This window comes from Adiantum capillus-veneris, chromosome 5 (assembly GCF_014529385.1).
Source record: "Adiantum capillus-veneris isolate H3 chromosome 5, ASM1452938v2, whole genome shotgun sequence".
NCBI lineage: Eukaryota > Viridiplantae > Streptophyta > Polypodiopsida > Polypodiales > Pteridaceae > Adiantum > Adiantum capillus-veneris.
In genome coordinates this window covers 81079053-81096364 of record NC_140935.1, presented here as the reverse complement: position 1 = coordinate 81096364, position 17312 = coordinate 81079053, and the positions used below count along the sequence as shown (strand labels likewise).

Sequence of the window (17312 nt, the reverse complement as noted above, 5' to 3'; positions counted from 1 at the left end):
ATAGAAATCGGCATAGATGCGCTTGCATAGAAACTTTCATCAGCATATCCATTAACAGCATGGCACCAACCTATGGCAACTGATCATCTGTTACACTACAAGAGGTTATGTACTCTTGTGACGCTCTTAGCGACGGAAATACACTGGGTTTTTATAACCCCCGGCGTCGCTATAAGCGTCGCTAAAAGCGTCGCTACGAGAGCGTCGCTATATGCGTCGTTATAAGCGTCGCTATAGGCGTCGCTATGAGCGTCGCTATATAGCGACGCTCATAGCGACGCCTATAGCGACGCTTATAGCGACGCTCTCACAGAAGAGTATAGCGACGTATATAGCGACGCTACAGAGCCATAAATAGCGACGCATATAGCGACGCCTGAGAGAATATTTTTTTGGTGGCAGGGCATTGAATGCCTGCCACCCATCAACCATATTGTACTTGATTCACTTTTTAAAAAAAGTGCAAAGGTAAATAATAGACCCAAAATAGTCACCCACAAGACGCATTGTTTGCAAAATTGACAATTGTACACATCATAGACAAACTGAATTGATTGGCAAATGTAATAATGACAATTGTACAACATCATAGGCATAAAGAATTGATTGGCAAAAGGAATTGCGGTGACAAATGTAATAATATACATGGTTCAAAAAGACGTATAAAATCCGTCTCATGATACATAAGCTATGAGAAACCCTAAACTAATGCTATCTAGATACGGCTAAACTGACGTCGTCTAATCAGACGTCTCATCGCGTCCAAGCGGCGTATCTGTCGGATTCTGCAAAAAAAGACAATAAGACAGTTTTCAGTAAGTATAAACATATAACGACAATTATAAAACAATACAAAAAATAAAAAAGAGTAAACCCTAATACTAACCATGCCGCTGCGAGAACTGAGAATGTCCATCAGGGCGTTTAAGCCCTTCCTGCCTGCGTACTCGCGCTCGTACGGTGTGGGATCACGTCCTGTCATCGACCACTGTCAAAACATACAAAGATTTCATTATGTTAGAACTAAAAAACTCATAAACCTAAACTATCGAACATGCATAAAGAGCAATGTGAAAAGACTTACAAAATCGGCCTCAAATGATGCCCATCCACCGCTCCCCAAGTGGTGCGAGCTCCCTGCCTCTACTCGCGCTCTGGCTGCATCCTTTTGTTGCTTCCACTTGTCGGGATTCTCGCGCGCTGCTTTCTTCGCATTCTTCCAATCTTCTTTGGCCAGCCAATCTGGCCTATTCCACCCATTCTTGATTGCTTTTGCACTTCGGAACGCTTGTGTTTGCAGTATTCGCGCATTCGAATCTTCATCAGGTCTTCATTGAAGCGCTGATCCCGTGTTGGAACGGGAAACTCATCATGAAGTATGCTGATGACTCTGTTTTTTAAATCACTTGGTACTTCACTCCATTTGTTTAGTATATAGTGTCTAAACAGCTGAGAGCAAAGACCACGCATGCGCGAGATCACCTTCTTGCCGTCATCATCCATGATGATGCCGCCGCTGATGTCGACGGAGTAAGGCAAGCCCTCTGGCGGTGACGCGTGAACCTGGTTGTCCGGCAGGGGTCTCTAGTGGCGTGTCGATGGGGTACGGACGAGGTGTCTCCACCGGCGTCTGGGCCCCGGAAGCGAGGAGTGTCGAGTGGGGTGGCTCCTGGCGGAGTAGGTAGAGGTGTGTAGCTTCTAGGAACAGTCAGCCGTGCAAAACCTGGCGTAGACGGCGATGCTGTGGCTGGTGTGGGGGCGGGCAAAGAAGGGGAGGGTAAAGAGCCTCGTCGAACACGAGGCGGTGTGGAGGCATCGGTGGCGGAATCCCCACAACAACCGCCACCGCCACCACTAGAGCGCCGGTGTCTAGAAGAGTGTGACGCTCGTCTCGTCGACGCCGAAGCTTCGGAGCGCGCCGAATGCTCCGAAAGAGAGGGAGATGCGGATGGTGTAGGAACGCGCGATGATGCGCCAGAGCGATGACGCTCCACGTACCACTGTCTCTGCTGCGGTGACAAAGAAGAAAGAAACTCCTCATCATCCATACCTGCATTAAACACACGAATATTTAAACTTAATATTGAATGAATAGAGTAGACAATGACGCAAAGACCATTAAATACAATGACGTAATGACGCATATAAATACAATGACGCAATGAATCGAGTGGTAGAAGAGGCAAGTCGAAAACTCAGAATTTTCAATCAAAAGATGTGAGCGCGAGTAGAAAAGAGCGTTACACACCATGGAAGCTACTTAGAGAGCTAGAGCTTTTACAGCACGGAGCAAAATTGTTCAAATACAATATTTGTGGCTTTAAGAGATCTCTCTCTCATCCTCGCATAACTCAGCATAACTTCCTATATCTATATAGAGCTCTCCGTTTAAACACATATCCTCTGTTTCATTTTGTAGCTCCTCTGCATGCACCCCATATAGAGCAGTAGCATCTTGATGCTCGTCTGGCACCACCGCAGCGGCTTCTGATTGAGCATCTTCTCTGATCTCCTCCATTGATGTCGTTGTGATTGGCACATGGTAGCCTTCATACGTCCTTGCACTACGAGGGGCTAACTCTATGACGTACCACCAGTTTGATGTAGACTTTGTAGGATGAAATACTACCTGCCAAAGCCACATAACTTACATGAGAGCTTTCAAGCACATAACTTGTAAAAGGGGGATGTTAACTATTTATATACTTACTTGTTCACAATGCTCGGGTAGTACGAAAGTGTCTCTTAGGTCAGTCCATTTCTTAGTAGAATCCACCTCAAGAAAACCAGACTCTCCTCTACGCACAGTAGCGTTTCGACCCTCCATGATTATCTTGAACCATTGCACGTCGAACAAGTCGACAAAAAATCCTCTGTAATCGATCCTCAAAATCTCTTGCAACGTGCCGAAGTAAGTGAGTTCCGCCACCACGGGATCTGCATCAGAGGAACGTCGTCGACTAGACTGTTCAAATTTTGCCATGATTCCACAATCTTGAGTAAAACGCTTTTTGTCGATTCGTTCCACCCTAAAATGTCGACCTTTACACCATGCTGCTGTGTATGACTTATACTACAACGAACAAAGATTATGAGTGGCCGTTCAAACGTTTATAAATAAAGTCACTTGCTAGTCGTACATTGCAAACTTACCTTGGTCGCGCAACCCCGAGAGTACTCCCACTCTTCTTCAGTCACTTCGTCACCGCATTGTTGTGCGCTTTTCAATTGGTTGTGCAACCATCTTAAGCTCATGAAGGTTGGTAGGCTCTCCAGAACCGCTGGATAGTGCATCGGTGGTCGTCTTCCCCGTCTCCACTCGATTCGTGCCCTTTGTCGCTCTTGCTTTGCATCCTCATATTGTGAAATCCACTTTTGCATCACTGGATTGTGAAGCATGCAAAATCGGTTGATTTTAGCCTCTAGATCTTCCGTCATCTTCTTCTCAACACCGAGATTGCACATGACAATCCCAGATATGCGCTCATCATCTATGGTTCGCCATAGCGTGTCCCGGGATTTATCAAATCCGTCTAGCCACTCTCCAATGTACACTAGGGACTCTGATACCAACCAACCTTCTGCCATGCTACCCTCCGGACGTGCCTTTTGACGCACATATCCCTTAAGCGTTTTCATGAAACGCTCTAAGAAGAACATCCATCTGGAATGAACTGTGCCAGCTATTTCCACCTCATCAACTATGTGAATAAGAAGATGCACCTGAATGGTTAGCATTGTAGTAGGAAAATGTTTCTCAAACATGCACACAAGCTCCGCAGCATTTAGTTTGGCGAATGGTATGGAGTCTACGTCGATCTCCTTTTGTGAGATCCATTGCACCAGCTTTGCAAGTTTGTAGATTGTGTTACGGATGTCGAGAGACAAACATCCCTCAATGGCAACCGGTAAAATAAACTGTAAAGTATGTGCAGCAATGATATTAAAGTCCACATTTTATGCAATGATATTAAAGTCCACTATGAACGTACCTGACACATTTTATGCCAATCGTGTGACTTCAAACCGGTAAGCTTTCCTTCTTTAGTAAAACACGTTCGGAGCGAGTGCATTACGCCAGTGGGGGTCCGCAAAGATCGAATGGCCTCTTTTACTTTGCGTTCTTGGGCTCCTGTGAAAATCCATGGTGCTTTAGGAAGTTTTATCGATCCATCAGACGCTGTTTGCGGCCAATATTGCTCCATACGATCCACATTTCTAAGGTCAACTCTGGCTCCCAAAGTATCTTTCTTGCCGGTCAAATGGTCCCATAGTAGATTACCCACATTCTTGAATATGTGCATTGGATCGAGCAAGTGATTGATCACGAGTCGAGGCCAGTATGGTAACTCGTACCATAGAGATAGTCTCTTCATCCCTGGAGGCAATCCGTCATCGCACATCTCCTTCTGCTCTAACCATGCTTGTGCAGACATCCTTGGTGGCTCTCTTCCCAAAAAGCCGTCGCGTAACACATGATTCTCCGGAAGATACGCTTGATGACCTTCGTAGATTTGCTTCTTCAGTGAGGGTGCCCTACGTGCATTCAGTCTAGGTCCACATGTGACACATGCTCTGTATCCGCTTGTTTGAAGCCCTGCATGTATACACATGATAATAGATCAACTATGGGGAAAAACCAGATTTACAGTGTCTGAGAGAGGAGTGTCAATAGATCACCTGAGCATTCTGTTAGCCCGGGATAGTCATGCATGGTCCACATTAGAATACCTCTGATCAAAGCATTCCGTCGTCCTGTGTGTCGGCTCATATCCACCACCTCTATGCCAATCCACAATTGTTGTAGCTCTTCCAATAGTGGACGAAGATACACATCCATATTCCCCACTTTATATCGCCCTGGCACAATCAAGCTTAGCCATAGGTGCCCCTTCTTCGTAGTCAACCACGGGGGAATGTTGTAGTTGACGATGACAACGGGCCATACACTGTAAGATGTTGATCTTTGACCAAATGGATTTACGCCATCCATAGCCAGGCCTAAGCGCAAATTTCGAGCTTCCCTGGCAAAATCCGACCATGTTCCATCTATATGTTTCCAGGCTGCGCAATCTGCAGGAATTCGTAGCACACCATCCGAAGATTTATTCTCCTCATGCCATGATGCTAGGGCGGCCATGGACTTACATTCGAAGAAATGCTTGATGCGAGGAAGCAAAGGAAAATGTCGCAAAACCTTTTGTGGAATTTTTGTCCCGTGGAGATCTACTCGATATCTTTCGGAATCACATTTCGGACACTTCTCCATGTCTGTGTATTCCCCTCTGAAAAGAATGCAGTCATTAGGACAAGCGTGGATAGAATTGTAATCCATCCCCAAGTTTCGCAAAATCTTTCTTGCTTCATCTCGGGAATCTGGCATCACATTGTCAGCTGGTAGAATGTGCTCTTTCAGCAATCTACACAACATAAAAATATGATACAATCTCGGGCTCAAACATTGCCTCGTTGGGAATGTGCTCTGCATGATCATCCCCCGAGCTGTCAGAGGCTACATCTTGTGGCCTCACATATGCTGCTTGACCAAAGCGCCTGCGAATACGTCTATTGGGTTGCAAGATTGCTGCTTGTTGGCCAGCGTCAGAGTCCGACGAGTTATAATTGGCAACAACTTGATCTATAATAGATGGATCGAACTCGCCAAATTCACGAACGTGCTGCAAAGAAACACGTCTTGTCCGTCGCACAGCATGCTTGCATTGATTACAAGGACATAAGACCCTCGTTGAGAGATAGGTGTTTCGGTTGGACGGTCCCACATCCTCGTCGCTACTCATAATGAGGATAAAAAACTTATAACCTAGACAACAAATTTAATATTCTATTGGCATTCTTCGTCTTATCTCTCTCTCTCTCTCTCTCTCTCTCTCTCTCTTTACCTCACATTCTCTAGTCATGTCCAATCCCCGCACACCTCGGTCTAGAGGTGCACGGAGATCAGAACCACCGGGTTATAATCTCGTCTTTATTGGTCAATACCTATATTTGTGGGTACAAGAAATCTAGACACCCACGTCTACATGATACTGCATGTAGTGGACAAAATCCCTTTGCCTCTTCTCTAGCTGTAGCACTTCACTTCATCTTAACATCTTTTCACAGTAGATCTTTTCACTGTTCGTCTAACTCTAAACCCTAAACCGTAAGTAATTCTTGCGTGGACTCGATCTAACGTAAATAAGCGTAAATCTAAATAAACGTAAATCTAACTAAAAATAAAGCTAAATCTAATTTAACGTAAGTCTAATGACTAGAGGTTGTCTAGATGGTCATTGTGTCGGGGATGTAGTGACTCTTGCCGCCCTGAAGATCCACCTTCTTCCCTATCTTCTGAAGACATTTCACCAGTACTTTTGGATCGACGGAGCCCACTATGAGAGAAGGCAGCAATACCCTATATTCCATTGAGGGCTTTCTTCACCCGCTTCATGCAGGCATCGCAGTCTATGGAGACCCGCATCTAATCTAATATAACATAAATCTAAATCTAGCTTAAATAAATGTAAATCTAGTTAAAAATAAACCTAAATCTAATTTAATGTAAGTCTACATATAACCTAATCTTTAACGTTTTTTAAAATAGTTTCCTACGACGTTATAACTCTCTTCTTCCTGTGTGTGTGCGCGTGTGTGGATGTGTGTGCCAATAAAAAGAGATAAATGGTATAACCTTTCTATCACCCATGCCAAGTATGATAGATTGATTATGCCATTTCTCTCTTGAATAATAGGTCTTCAGTTCAACTCCTTGTCGGTTAGATCTTTAGGTCTTTTAATTTTAATTAGTTTCCTACGACGCTCCCTTAGTTTCTCTTTCTTTCTCTTTCAATGTGTGTGCGTTTTTTTGGATCGTATGCATGTTTTCTTTCTCTTTTCCTCTCTCAATGTGTGCGTTTTTTGTTTATGCATGTTCTCTCTCTCTTTTCCTCTCTCAATGCGTGCGTTTTTTGTTTATGCATGCTCTCTCTCTCTTTTTCTCTCTCAATGTGTGTGTGCATTCTTTGTTTATGTATGTGTGTGCGTTTTTGCACTCTCTCTCTCTCTCTCTCTCTCTCTCTCTCAAAAACACTATATGTGTGTGTGTATGTGTGTGTGTGTGAGAGAGAGAGCGAGGGAGAGAGAAAGAAAGGAAGGGAACATGAGAATGAGGAGAGGGAAGGAGCATACCTGTCTCTCCTTCTTCTCCTCGTGCGTGTGTGTGTGTGTGTGTGTGTGTGTAAAAGAAAAAGAGAGAGAGAGAGAGAGAGAGAGAGAGAGTGAGGGAGAGCGTTACCTGCTCTTTGCTTGAGGGCGCCGAAAAACTCAGATCTGAGATCTGAGTTTTTGGGCGCGCTCGGTTATTTTTTTTACCCCAGCTGGCGTCGCTATGAGCGTCGCTATGAGCGTCGCTATGAGCGTCGCAAATTTACAAAGAAATTTGCGACGCTCATAGCGACGCTTATAGCGACGCTCATAGCGACGCCGGGAAATTTTTTTTTGAGCGTCGCTGTGTGAGCGTCGCTAATGTGAAGAGCCTCTTGTAGTGTTAACCCTCACGGCACACGGACATCCTATGATCTATAAACATTGTATTATTTAGAGTCAGGTACCGGGCTTGTCGGTCCAATAGGGAAAGGTAGAGTGATCGCCGATGAGAGGCGCACTTTAACTTGGACATTCAAGGGATTAGTTGGTTAAGCATGGGCGCCCAAGTGTGAATGGGGTGAGCTCCTATAAAAGCCAACTAAACCTAATTTTTACTCATTCTCTCATTTGTGCAATTGAAGAGTGCTCTTGCTCCATCTCCATCTTCTTCTTCTTCTTCACCTCCTTGTGTGTGTGTGTGTGTGAGAGAGAGAGAGAGAGGGAGAGTGTGTGTGCGATCGAGCATTACGAAGGCACGACGGCGGCGAAGCGGTTGAGCGCGGCACGACTGCAGCTTCTTCTTCATCGCGGCGAGGAATCCACCACGAAGGCGAGCGTAGAGCGGTGAGTGACACACCCTTTGTTTTCTTGAGCTTACTAGTTTAGACTTGTTGTGTGCTTGGAGCCATTTGTGGCTCGCACACGGTGTATTGGCAAGTCCCTTGCTTCGACAGTGCGGCAAGGAGCGCACATTTTTGGCGCCGCTGTCGGGGATATGCCTTACACTAAGCTCGGTTAGCACTTTACGCTTCCTTGTGGTGCAATTTCTATCATAGGAAAGGCAGGGAAGGAGTGTGTGGAAGGTTTCTGTTTTTGCGTTTTTTGCAATTGCTGTCAAGTTTTAATTTCTGCTATTGTCTGCGTTTTTTCAATTTCTGCAATTTCTGCGCGTTTTCAATTTCTGTAATTTTCCGCATTTCTGTCAATTTTCGCGTTTTTTCTGCATTTGTTCCTGCAATTTCTGCATTTTTTTCCTGCAATTTCTGCATTTTCCGCGTTTTTCGAAAATAAAAAACGTGAATCTTAAAACGGAAGGGGTTGGTTTGTATAAAAGATAGATCGGGATCGGTATCATTTGCCCAGGCCCAGGCCCAGGCCCAGGCCTCAGTCCTCAGTCTTATGATATATACTAGACTCACTCTTATATATATACCCTACTCCCTCAAGAGAGAATGAGAGCATGTGGGACAAGTCCTCCACTCTCCTCCTTTCTCTTCCCACTTGCACCCTTAGACTTTCTAGTTTGGGCCTAGTTCCCTACTGGAAATTGACAGTTTTAGGGATTCCGAGGGCATAGAGTGACCAAACGGAGGGCTGTAAAGCACGGCATGACCCTCTGACTGATACGCTCGTTTCGAGCTATCACACGGCCCATTCCACGACACGCTCTAAAAAAAATCTAGCGAAAAAAACAAACAAAAAACACGCTAAAAACTAGTCACAAGGCCTCATAGAGCAGCTTTTTGACACCTTAGGGTATCAAAAGCACATGCACTTACGCTCTGGGCGGGTGCTAGAACACGAGCATATTGAGGGTGCCTCTGTTCATACGGACACCCATTACCCATCCACGATAAGCTCTAGACCCTCAGCGGGGACACAAGGTAGCACCACCCAAGGCCCTAAAATAGCCGCTAGTGATTCCTCCTCCGACTCAGAAATCATGGAAGCATACCCTACCCAAAACACTGAGAGAGAAGGCCATGCACCTCCCGAAGCTCCACAGCCTAGTACTAGTATGTTTAGCCGTTTCATGGAAACATTAGGTAGAGCTACTCGCTCGGAACCTGATGCAGATGAAGCACGCGAAGGGGGTGGGGAAGTGGAATCTCCTTTCACATCGCACGTGGACCCCACACCCCCAAAGAGTGTCCATGTGGATATCCTACCAACTTCTTACCAAGAAGGCCCTGTTGAGCTGCCTCCTTCAGAAGTTCCCTCTAGAGTACCGTTGGTGACAAGTAAAACCACGGGGAGCAACATTGCTTCTACCTCACAAGAAACCATTAACACGTCGACTCTAGAAGGATTGTTCATTAATGATCATTGGACATATGACCTCCACACTGAGGTGTTGACGGATCTACACTCTGGCCACGCCTACCATGTAGGATGGATAGAGATTGTACAATCCACTTCTAGTGCCACGAGCATCGAAGATCAACAGAAAATGATCTGTAATGTTATCCATGGCATTATTCAATCAGAAAGGCAAAACCGAGGGGTAAATATACTCTCAACTGGCCCCATGAGATTTCTGGATACGAGCAAGGCTCAACAGCCTACTCTATCACAAATGGAGACTCCTCTAATGAGTCCCATGGACCCATCTTACGTCATTTCAGCTGGGGTCTCTATGCAATCTGAGCCTCCGAGCGAAAACTTTAGCTTCCCTAACTTGGCTCAACCCTCTATCAAGGAAAACATAGTGCTCACTCCAGGGATAAGCCTGACAGAGAATGTACCGATGACATCTACGGTTAGCGCAGTGCCACTACCTAGTGTCGTAGTACCTAATATGGGGCCTCGACCATATGTGCCTCTAGCCCCTTATGCACACATGGCCCCCACACCTCCAATTGTACCACTTGCTTATGCTCCTCGAGTGCCGCTCCCTAGCTCTTATCCGAGTGGACCTATGCCCGGTTATGTTCCATATCCTGCATCATCTACACATATGCCAAGACCGGTACCCGTTCCTCTCCCACATATGATTCCAAGAGTACCTCCACCGGCCCTGCCTCCTCACATAGGTGACTTGGCAGCGTTTGCTCAAACCATAGGTCGATCTATCGCGGAAAATATGCGTCATGCATCTGATAGAGAGCCTAGAAGTAAGGCAGTACAAATTGCCAAACTCACGCAAAAATTCAATGGGGACGAAGATGCTAGGAAACACATTGAAGTGTTTGAACAAGTATGTGATTCCTTAGGGGAACGCAACGAACTACATAAGTGCAATGCCTTAAGCTTGACATTAAGTGGGAAGGCTGGAGATTGGTATAGAACCCTAAGGGTGGACGAGAAAACAATCTACCCTACCCTTCGAAGGTTGTTTCTAAAGGAGTACATACGAGAAGGTGTGCTTTGGGGTGTAGCATCTCAGCTACAGAAGGCCAAACGTAAGGAAGGAGAGTCAGTAAGGGACTTCATTAGTCGTCTAAAGCACTTAAACTCTCGTTGCCCTGTAAATGAGCGCTTCAACAATAACCAACTGCTTGATCGATTCATTCGAGGGTTGAGGAATGAAGGAATCTATAATGGACTAGTGATTAGAGGTATCACAACCTGGGAAGATGTCACTGCCAATGCAATCCAATTAGAGGACAACTTGATGATAGCAGGCATGAGGGTGTCTACTGACACGAGATCCACTAGCTCACAAGCCATTGAGTATGAACCCATGACTGCAAAGCCCATTGCCAATGAGCCAAAGGTATTTGAGACATTCTTGACAGACCTCACCAAGGCAATCCAAGAGTCTCTTAAGGATAATCGACCCCCTCAAAATAGTCACATGTATCCAAGAAGGGAGCAACAATGGTGTTCCATTTGCTTAGGTCCACATAGCACTAGTGAGTGCCCTACGTTTAGAGTAAAATTTAATGGAACTTGCAACGCATGTGGTAGGTATGGTCACCAAGCTAAGGATTGTTTAATGATCAAACGTATGATGGCAAATAGACCACCTGTAGCCTGGACGGATGCGCCTCGAGCTCCTGTATTGATGCCTACTCCACCTGTTGAGCAACTACCGCAACACATGGTCCCTAGATCTCAAAATGTTGTACAAGCTACACCGTTACCACCTCCTGTGCTAGGACCGCAGCCCCCGCATCCAAGAGTCGCCCCTATGAACCAAGTGGGTTGCGAGCCATCAAATGCTTATGCAGATGGCTGTGAGGAGGAAATAGACACTAGTATTGCCTACGGACTTGATACATTGGAAGAGTGTCCTATATACTACATGGAAGATTGTTGGGGACAAGTCAAGCCGGTTTATCAAGCTGCTGCTCTCGCATCCAGAGGTCAAAATATCAACACCCAGGCTAGGAGGCCACCTCTTCAATGCTACGAGTGTGGTGGACCACATCGAGTAGCGGAGTGCCCTATTAGGCTGCAAAAGAATGCTGCACAGATGCAAATGAATCAAGGGAGCACGTCTGCAATGCCAATACTCACATGTAATCGTTGTGGCATAGATCACTTGATTGCCCAATGCCCCTATAACCCAAATGCGCCTAAAATCACACCCCTAAATTTGGTCGAAATTGCTAGTGTGACATCGCCAATACCACCCGTTGCACCCGCTTATGCGATTACACGGTCCATGCTTCAAGGGCCAGGCCATATCCTCGAAGAGAGAGATACCGCGTCAATTATCCAAGCAAAGAAAAAGAAGACACGAAGGAAGAAGTCGCAGAATACGGAAAATTCAAAGCCAAGTTCCAAAACAAACATAGGAACAGGAGATGACCCCGTGTATATGAATGACCTCGAGGATGATTCAGATTCAGTCGAGACAATGGAGACTAGAACCAATGCCACAAAGGGAAAGACCGACAAAGAAAACCGTAACATGGAACCAAATGAAAACCGAATGAGAGAAAACCATAAAGAGCCTCTGAAAACACCACAAATGTTTCCAAATCCAATCCAAGACCCCCAAGATAAACCGCAGGGGCAAAAAGGGAAGAATCGTAAAAAGAAGATTGGGACGTACCCAAACCCAGTAGACGAGATTGAGCAGGTGAAACATCTAAGAGGTTTAGTGGAGGAGACTCAAAGGAAACTAGAACCAGAACCCATGCAGGTCAAAATTCATGACACAGTGTTTCCCACGCAAGTTCATCCACCCCACATGAACCATAGACCGTTAGCCATATCTAGTATCATCCAAGAAGGGAGTGAGGACGGGACATCAGAAAGTGAGCATACACCCTTCTTGTTGGAAAGGATGTTTAACGAAGGAATACCTGATCCCATTGAGGAATATGAGATTCCATCCTCACCAGTTCCTAGTGAAGGACCTACACCCTGCAAAACACCAATGAATGTTGCCAAACTAGTGGACTTCATGTCTTCTGAGGTCCGAACCACGATCATAGCAAAGCTGTATGGAGATCCTGAGTTATTCCTTGCACTTCGAGCATTCCTTAACGGAGAGCTACGAACAGGATTACCGCAGTTTGCGCAACCAAATAGGCATGACTCGATTATGATTGATGAGGAAAATCATGTGCAATCACTTGACTTAGATGGACACGAGTCTGTGATTGAGGTACCCATTAACGAATTAGGGCAGTATTTTGAAGGCGACGAGTCTAATGCGACCCTACCCATCACTACCAAGGGATTAACTATAAAGGGAATTCTTGATGGTGGTGCAGGAGTTAGCATCGTTACAAAAGATTGTTGGGAATCCATGGGAAAACCCCGCCTCAGTGTTACTAACATTGTGGTAAAGATGGCAAATGGTACCATAGCCAAACCTATGGGGATGCTCAAGGATCTTAAGATCAAAGTTCTAGGACACAAGGTACGACATACGTTCATTGTAATGGATTTCTCTAAACACCTTATGTCATATGAAATGATTTTAGGACGACCATTCATGAGGAAAGCACAAATGGTTCACGATTGGTCTAAAAATCATGTCTATTTGCAATTCCAAGACTCTGTCCTTAGAGTGGATTTGGTGACTGGTAAGGTACACCCCTTAGGGAGTAAAACCATTATTGATCATCGCTCTGACACCACAGTTCACTCGGCCCCACTACAATATTGTTACACTTGTAAGAAGGATACAGACATTGGCCAAGATTCTCCTTACATGGATGTGTTACTGGGTATGACTGAGTCGGACAATGTGGATTGGGTCCACCTAGCATCAACCATAGACACTTGGGGAAATAGGGGGACGACCTGGGTAACACCTGAGGGGGATGAAATGCCTATACCCTTAAATATGCTACAAGCAATGCATATCGCTTCTGACAAGACTCATCCTAATGTAACGAAGAAAACATACAAGTGGGTCCCTAAAGCTTCTTTAGTGACCATAGCTAGTGCTAAAAAACAGAAGCCTTGTAAGAAATGTACCACTCGCTCCAAGAAAAGTAAGAAAATGTTGCGATGGATCCCTAAACGACTATTGGAAGCCCAAGGCTACTATCAAGGAAATGATCAAATCTGGGTGCCAAAACGTAGATTGTACTCTTACCTATCACCTGACCCAAGTGAGCCCAATCCCGTAGCTCCAAAACGAATCAATGATCGTGGAAAGAAAAAAATCACAGAATGCTACACACCCGCTCTCGAGTTAGTTTGGGTACCAAAGAAAGAACGATTTGTTCCACCTAGCTCAGGAAGGGGGGAGTCCCATGAAGCTTTTAGCTCCTCATGTAATACATCCATAGAGGTAAAGGCTTCTACACCGCCTCCATCTATAGTAGTGGACCTCCATGAAGCTACAAAAGAATCCACACCTCCCAGTGTTCAAGAATCACCTAATGAACCACTTCAAGTTCAATCCTGGGAGAGTACCTTACCACCCTTGCAGCTTGATGAGGCACCTAGGGTAATAGAAAACTACTGGCAAAAATCCTCACCTATTACCAACTGGAACAATTGGTTTCAAAGGGTGACAAGCTCATTTCAAACGGTATGATCTACCCAAGGAAGGGGGGAGTGTTTGCTGACATCCATCATTCATTTGTTTCCCTCTCAACCTTTTTCCCTGACCTCTCAATTCCAATCTTAGGGAATGTACATATAAAGCTTTATACTCAAAAAAAAAAGAAAAAAAAGAGCAAGAGCAATTAGCAAACGAGTATGCACATTAAAAGTCAAAACATTGACTCAGACCTACACATGTCACATCTGGTACAGTGAAACAGAAACCTATGCCATAAAACACCTTTGATCCTCATCACTTGAGTGATGGAGGGTAAGTAAGATTAGTACGATAGGAGTGTTTCTGTTTTAGAGTTGAGAGATTAGCAAAGTTCTCTTTTCCCACTGATGTTCCTCCTGGAGGTATTCCTTTTGTTTCCTAGTGTGTACAGGAACGTGTTGCTATTGATAGGATTTGGACCTTCATGGAACCTTCAAATCAAGCGCGACCATCAACACAAACAGGTGTTTCTTGTCCATTAGCATTGCCTTTATCTTTTTGCATCTATGATTGTCTGCTTTGATGTGATTGTGATTGGTAGCATACTATTCAGCGCATTGGCTTAGTATCAAACAGTTAATTCAATGTAATGTTTTGTCATAATCACTTGTCTAGGTTTAAAAATCAAGCAGTCCGACTAAGCTAGTTTGACCAAGCTAGGTATTAGAAATCTTCTCTTAATACCATGGGGAATGCCTTCCTAATAAACAATGGTTACTTAGGTTCTTAATCCGATTTAGGCAGCATTGTATGAAATGTACTAGGGCTTTCTAGTGGGCTTGACCCTATTGACCTTTAGCTTAAGTATTATAAAGGGATTTTACTAATGTGATGAGCCTGGGGAGGGTAACAGTGTTATATGACCCCCCAAAGTTACAAAATTTAAATGTTGAAAATGAACAAACTAAAAATCAAAGTGCCACAATGTAAAATTTTACGCTGGAAGAGAAATCTCAGCTTGATTTGGTACTTCACTCACATGTATAGCCTATGGTACTAGAGCCCTAGAGGTTCCCAGTGTGGGCGCTTTTCCTTGAAAAGCAAAAAACCCAAGGCATACAAAATAAGCACACACATCATAATTGAATCAATGTGAAAAGACCTTGGGGGGTCAAAGAAAAAGTAATCAGACAGGCGATGATTTCATGAGAAATTCCTTTTATGGTAGCTTAACGACAAAGTTTTCTAGGTATAGCCTCTAGTCAGCCCTCGAACATGAATACTTGGCTCTTGCGATTAAACAACTTAATTGACCACAGAAATTTAAGAAGCTTACCCATGGTATTAATATTCGATCTCTAGTGCTTTTCGACCGTCAAATTAGCGACCCCGGACTTGTTTAATTTTCTACCTTTACATCTGTTTATGCATTTGATTACATTGCAATTTAATGTTCATTGCTAACAAATTGTTTGAAATTCTTTTACCAATCAATGTGTCTACCTAAAACTGCATATGCTTTTTAAGAGAATGCAATTACTGTGCCAATGTTGTTTGATTTTGCAGTGACTGAAGAAGGCTAAGGACATTCATCTCAAATGCTCTTCCACCTCGACGAACCAGCTTCAACTCAATAGCTTCCGAGGACGGAATCTACATCAGGAAGGGGGGCATGTTAACCCTCACGGCACACGGACATCCTATGATCTATAAACATTGTATTATTTAGAGTCAGGTACCAGGCTTGTCGGTCCAATAGGGAAAGGTAGAGTGATCGCCGATGAGAGGCGCACTTTAACTTGGACATTCAAGGGATTAGTTGGTTAAGCATGGGCGCCCAAGTGTGAATGGGGTGAGCTCCTATAAAAGCCAACTAAACCTAATTTTTACTCATTCTCTCATTTGTGCAATTGAAGAGTGCTCTTGCTCCATCTCCATCTTCTTCTTCTTCTTCACCTCCTTGTGTGTGTGTGTGTGTGTGAGAGAGAGAGAGAGAGAGAGAGAGAGAGAGAGAGAGAGAGAGAGAGAGGGAGAGTGTGTGTGCGATCGAGCATTACGAAGGCACGACGGCGGCGAAGCGGTTGAGCGCGGCACGACTGCAGCTTCTTCTTCATCGCGGCGAGGAATCCACCACGAAGGCGAGCGTAGAGCGGTGAGTGACACACCCTTTGTTTTCTTGAGCTTGCTAGTTTAGGCTTGTTGTGTGCTTGGAGCCGTTTGTGGCTCGCATACGGTGTATTGGCAAGTCCCTTGCTTCGACAGTGCGGCAAGGAGCGCACATCATCCAAAGCAGACATCGTCATATCTTCATCTGTAGGCTCCTCAAACGACACTGGAGGAGGCACAAGGCCTCGCATATCCTGTATCCTCGCCATAGCTTTAGCAACCAAAATATGTGACTCAGCATCTACATCGACCCTTGGCTCATCAAACCCCCAGTCAGCTTCATCGAAGCACTCTTCTTCAGTCAACATGGCCTTACCATTGCAAGGCAAGAGAGAGGGTTGCCCAACCCCCCGGTCATCGCAAAATGGCTCTACACTTGCATCCTATTGCTCTTTGACCATCTCACCTACATGCATAATATCATATGTCTCATACCTTGAGAAAGCAGACACCATTTCCCATGTGCTGTCCGTATCCAAGGCACTGCTAGAGGTCGAACAAACTTCAGCTTTCTCCAAAAAACTCATCGCTTTTGACACTTCAGCTATCGGCTCGTCTGCTTGCTTTTCGGAAGTCACTCGGTCAAACACATCAAGCGGTACCTGGTAGACTCCTCTTTGCCGTTGCTGTTGAAGAAGGGCATGATGAGAAACAAAGGTTTCTTGGCCTTATGGAGAATGAAAACACCTCTAGTCCTTATGAGAAAATTGAAGAGCTGATGCAACCTAAAGTTCAACCTAATATCAAACAAGAGCTGATACAAGGTATGCTATCTCCCGACTTGACTAGTCATGAAAGGGTGAGTACCTACACATGATACAATAGTTTCTCCATTGGTTTATCACTTCTTATGAAGAAATTAGAGGCTTCAAAGGAGAGGAAATACACATTCCAATCAAGGAAGGAGCTCAGCCCATACGTCAAAAGCTAAGGATAATGGGATAGGTACAACTTAATGCTTTAAAAGAAGAGGTAGACAAGCTTCTCAGAGCAGGTTTCATATGTCTTGTGAGCACTACAGAATGGGTGAGTCTTGTTGTTGTCACACCCAAGAAAGATGGAAAGTGGAGAGTTTGTGTTGATTTTAAGCCCCTAAACGCAGCCA

At 44.8% G+C, this 17312-nt stretch overlaps 1 protein-coding gene across 1 annotated transcript; it reads right to left on the bottom strand.

Annotated features, from left to right (window-relative positions):
- Positions 1-545: 545 nt before the first annotated feature.
- LOC147457592 (uncharacterized) lies at positions 546-16515 on the bottom strand. Its single transcript, XM_086513341.1, has 4 exons — positions 16337-16515; positions 1085-1328; positions 887-988; positions 546-785 (listed from the first exon to the last, which is right to left on the bottom strand). The coding sequence occupies exons 1-4, from the start codon at positions 16513-16515 to the stop codon at positions 741-743; spliced, it is 570 nt and encodes a 189-aa protein (XP_086369467.1). The 3' UTR covers positions 546-740.
- Positions 16516-17312: the final 797 nt, after the last annotated feature.

Coding starts and splice junctions, on each gene's coding strand:
- LOC147457592 (XM_086513341.1), bottom strand. CDS start 16,515: ATGTTGACTGAAGAAGAGTGCTTCGATGAAGCTGACTGGGGGTTTGAT. Junction 1,329..16,336: donor ACAGATGAAGATATGACGAT/GTCTGCTTTGGA, acceptor GCTTCAATGAAG/ACCTGATGAAGATTCGAATG. Junction 786..886: donor TCAGTTCTCGCAGCGGCATG/GTTAGTATTAGG, acceptor CTTTTTTTGCAG/AATCCGACAGATACGCCGCT.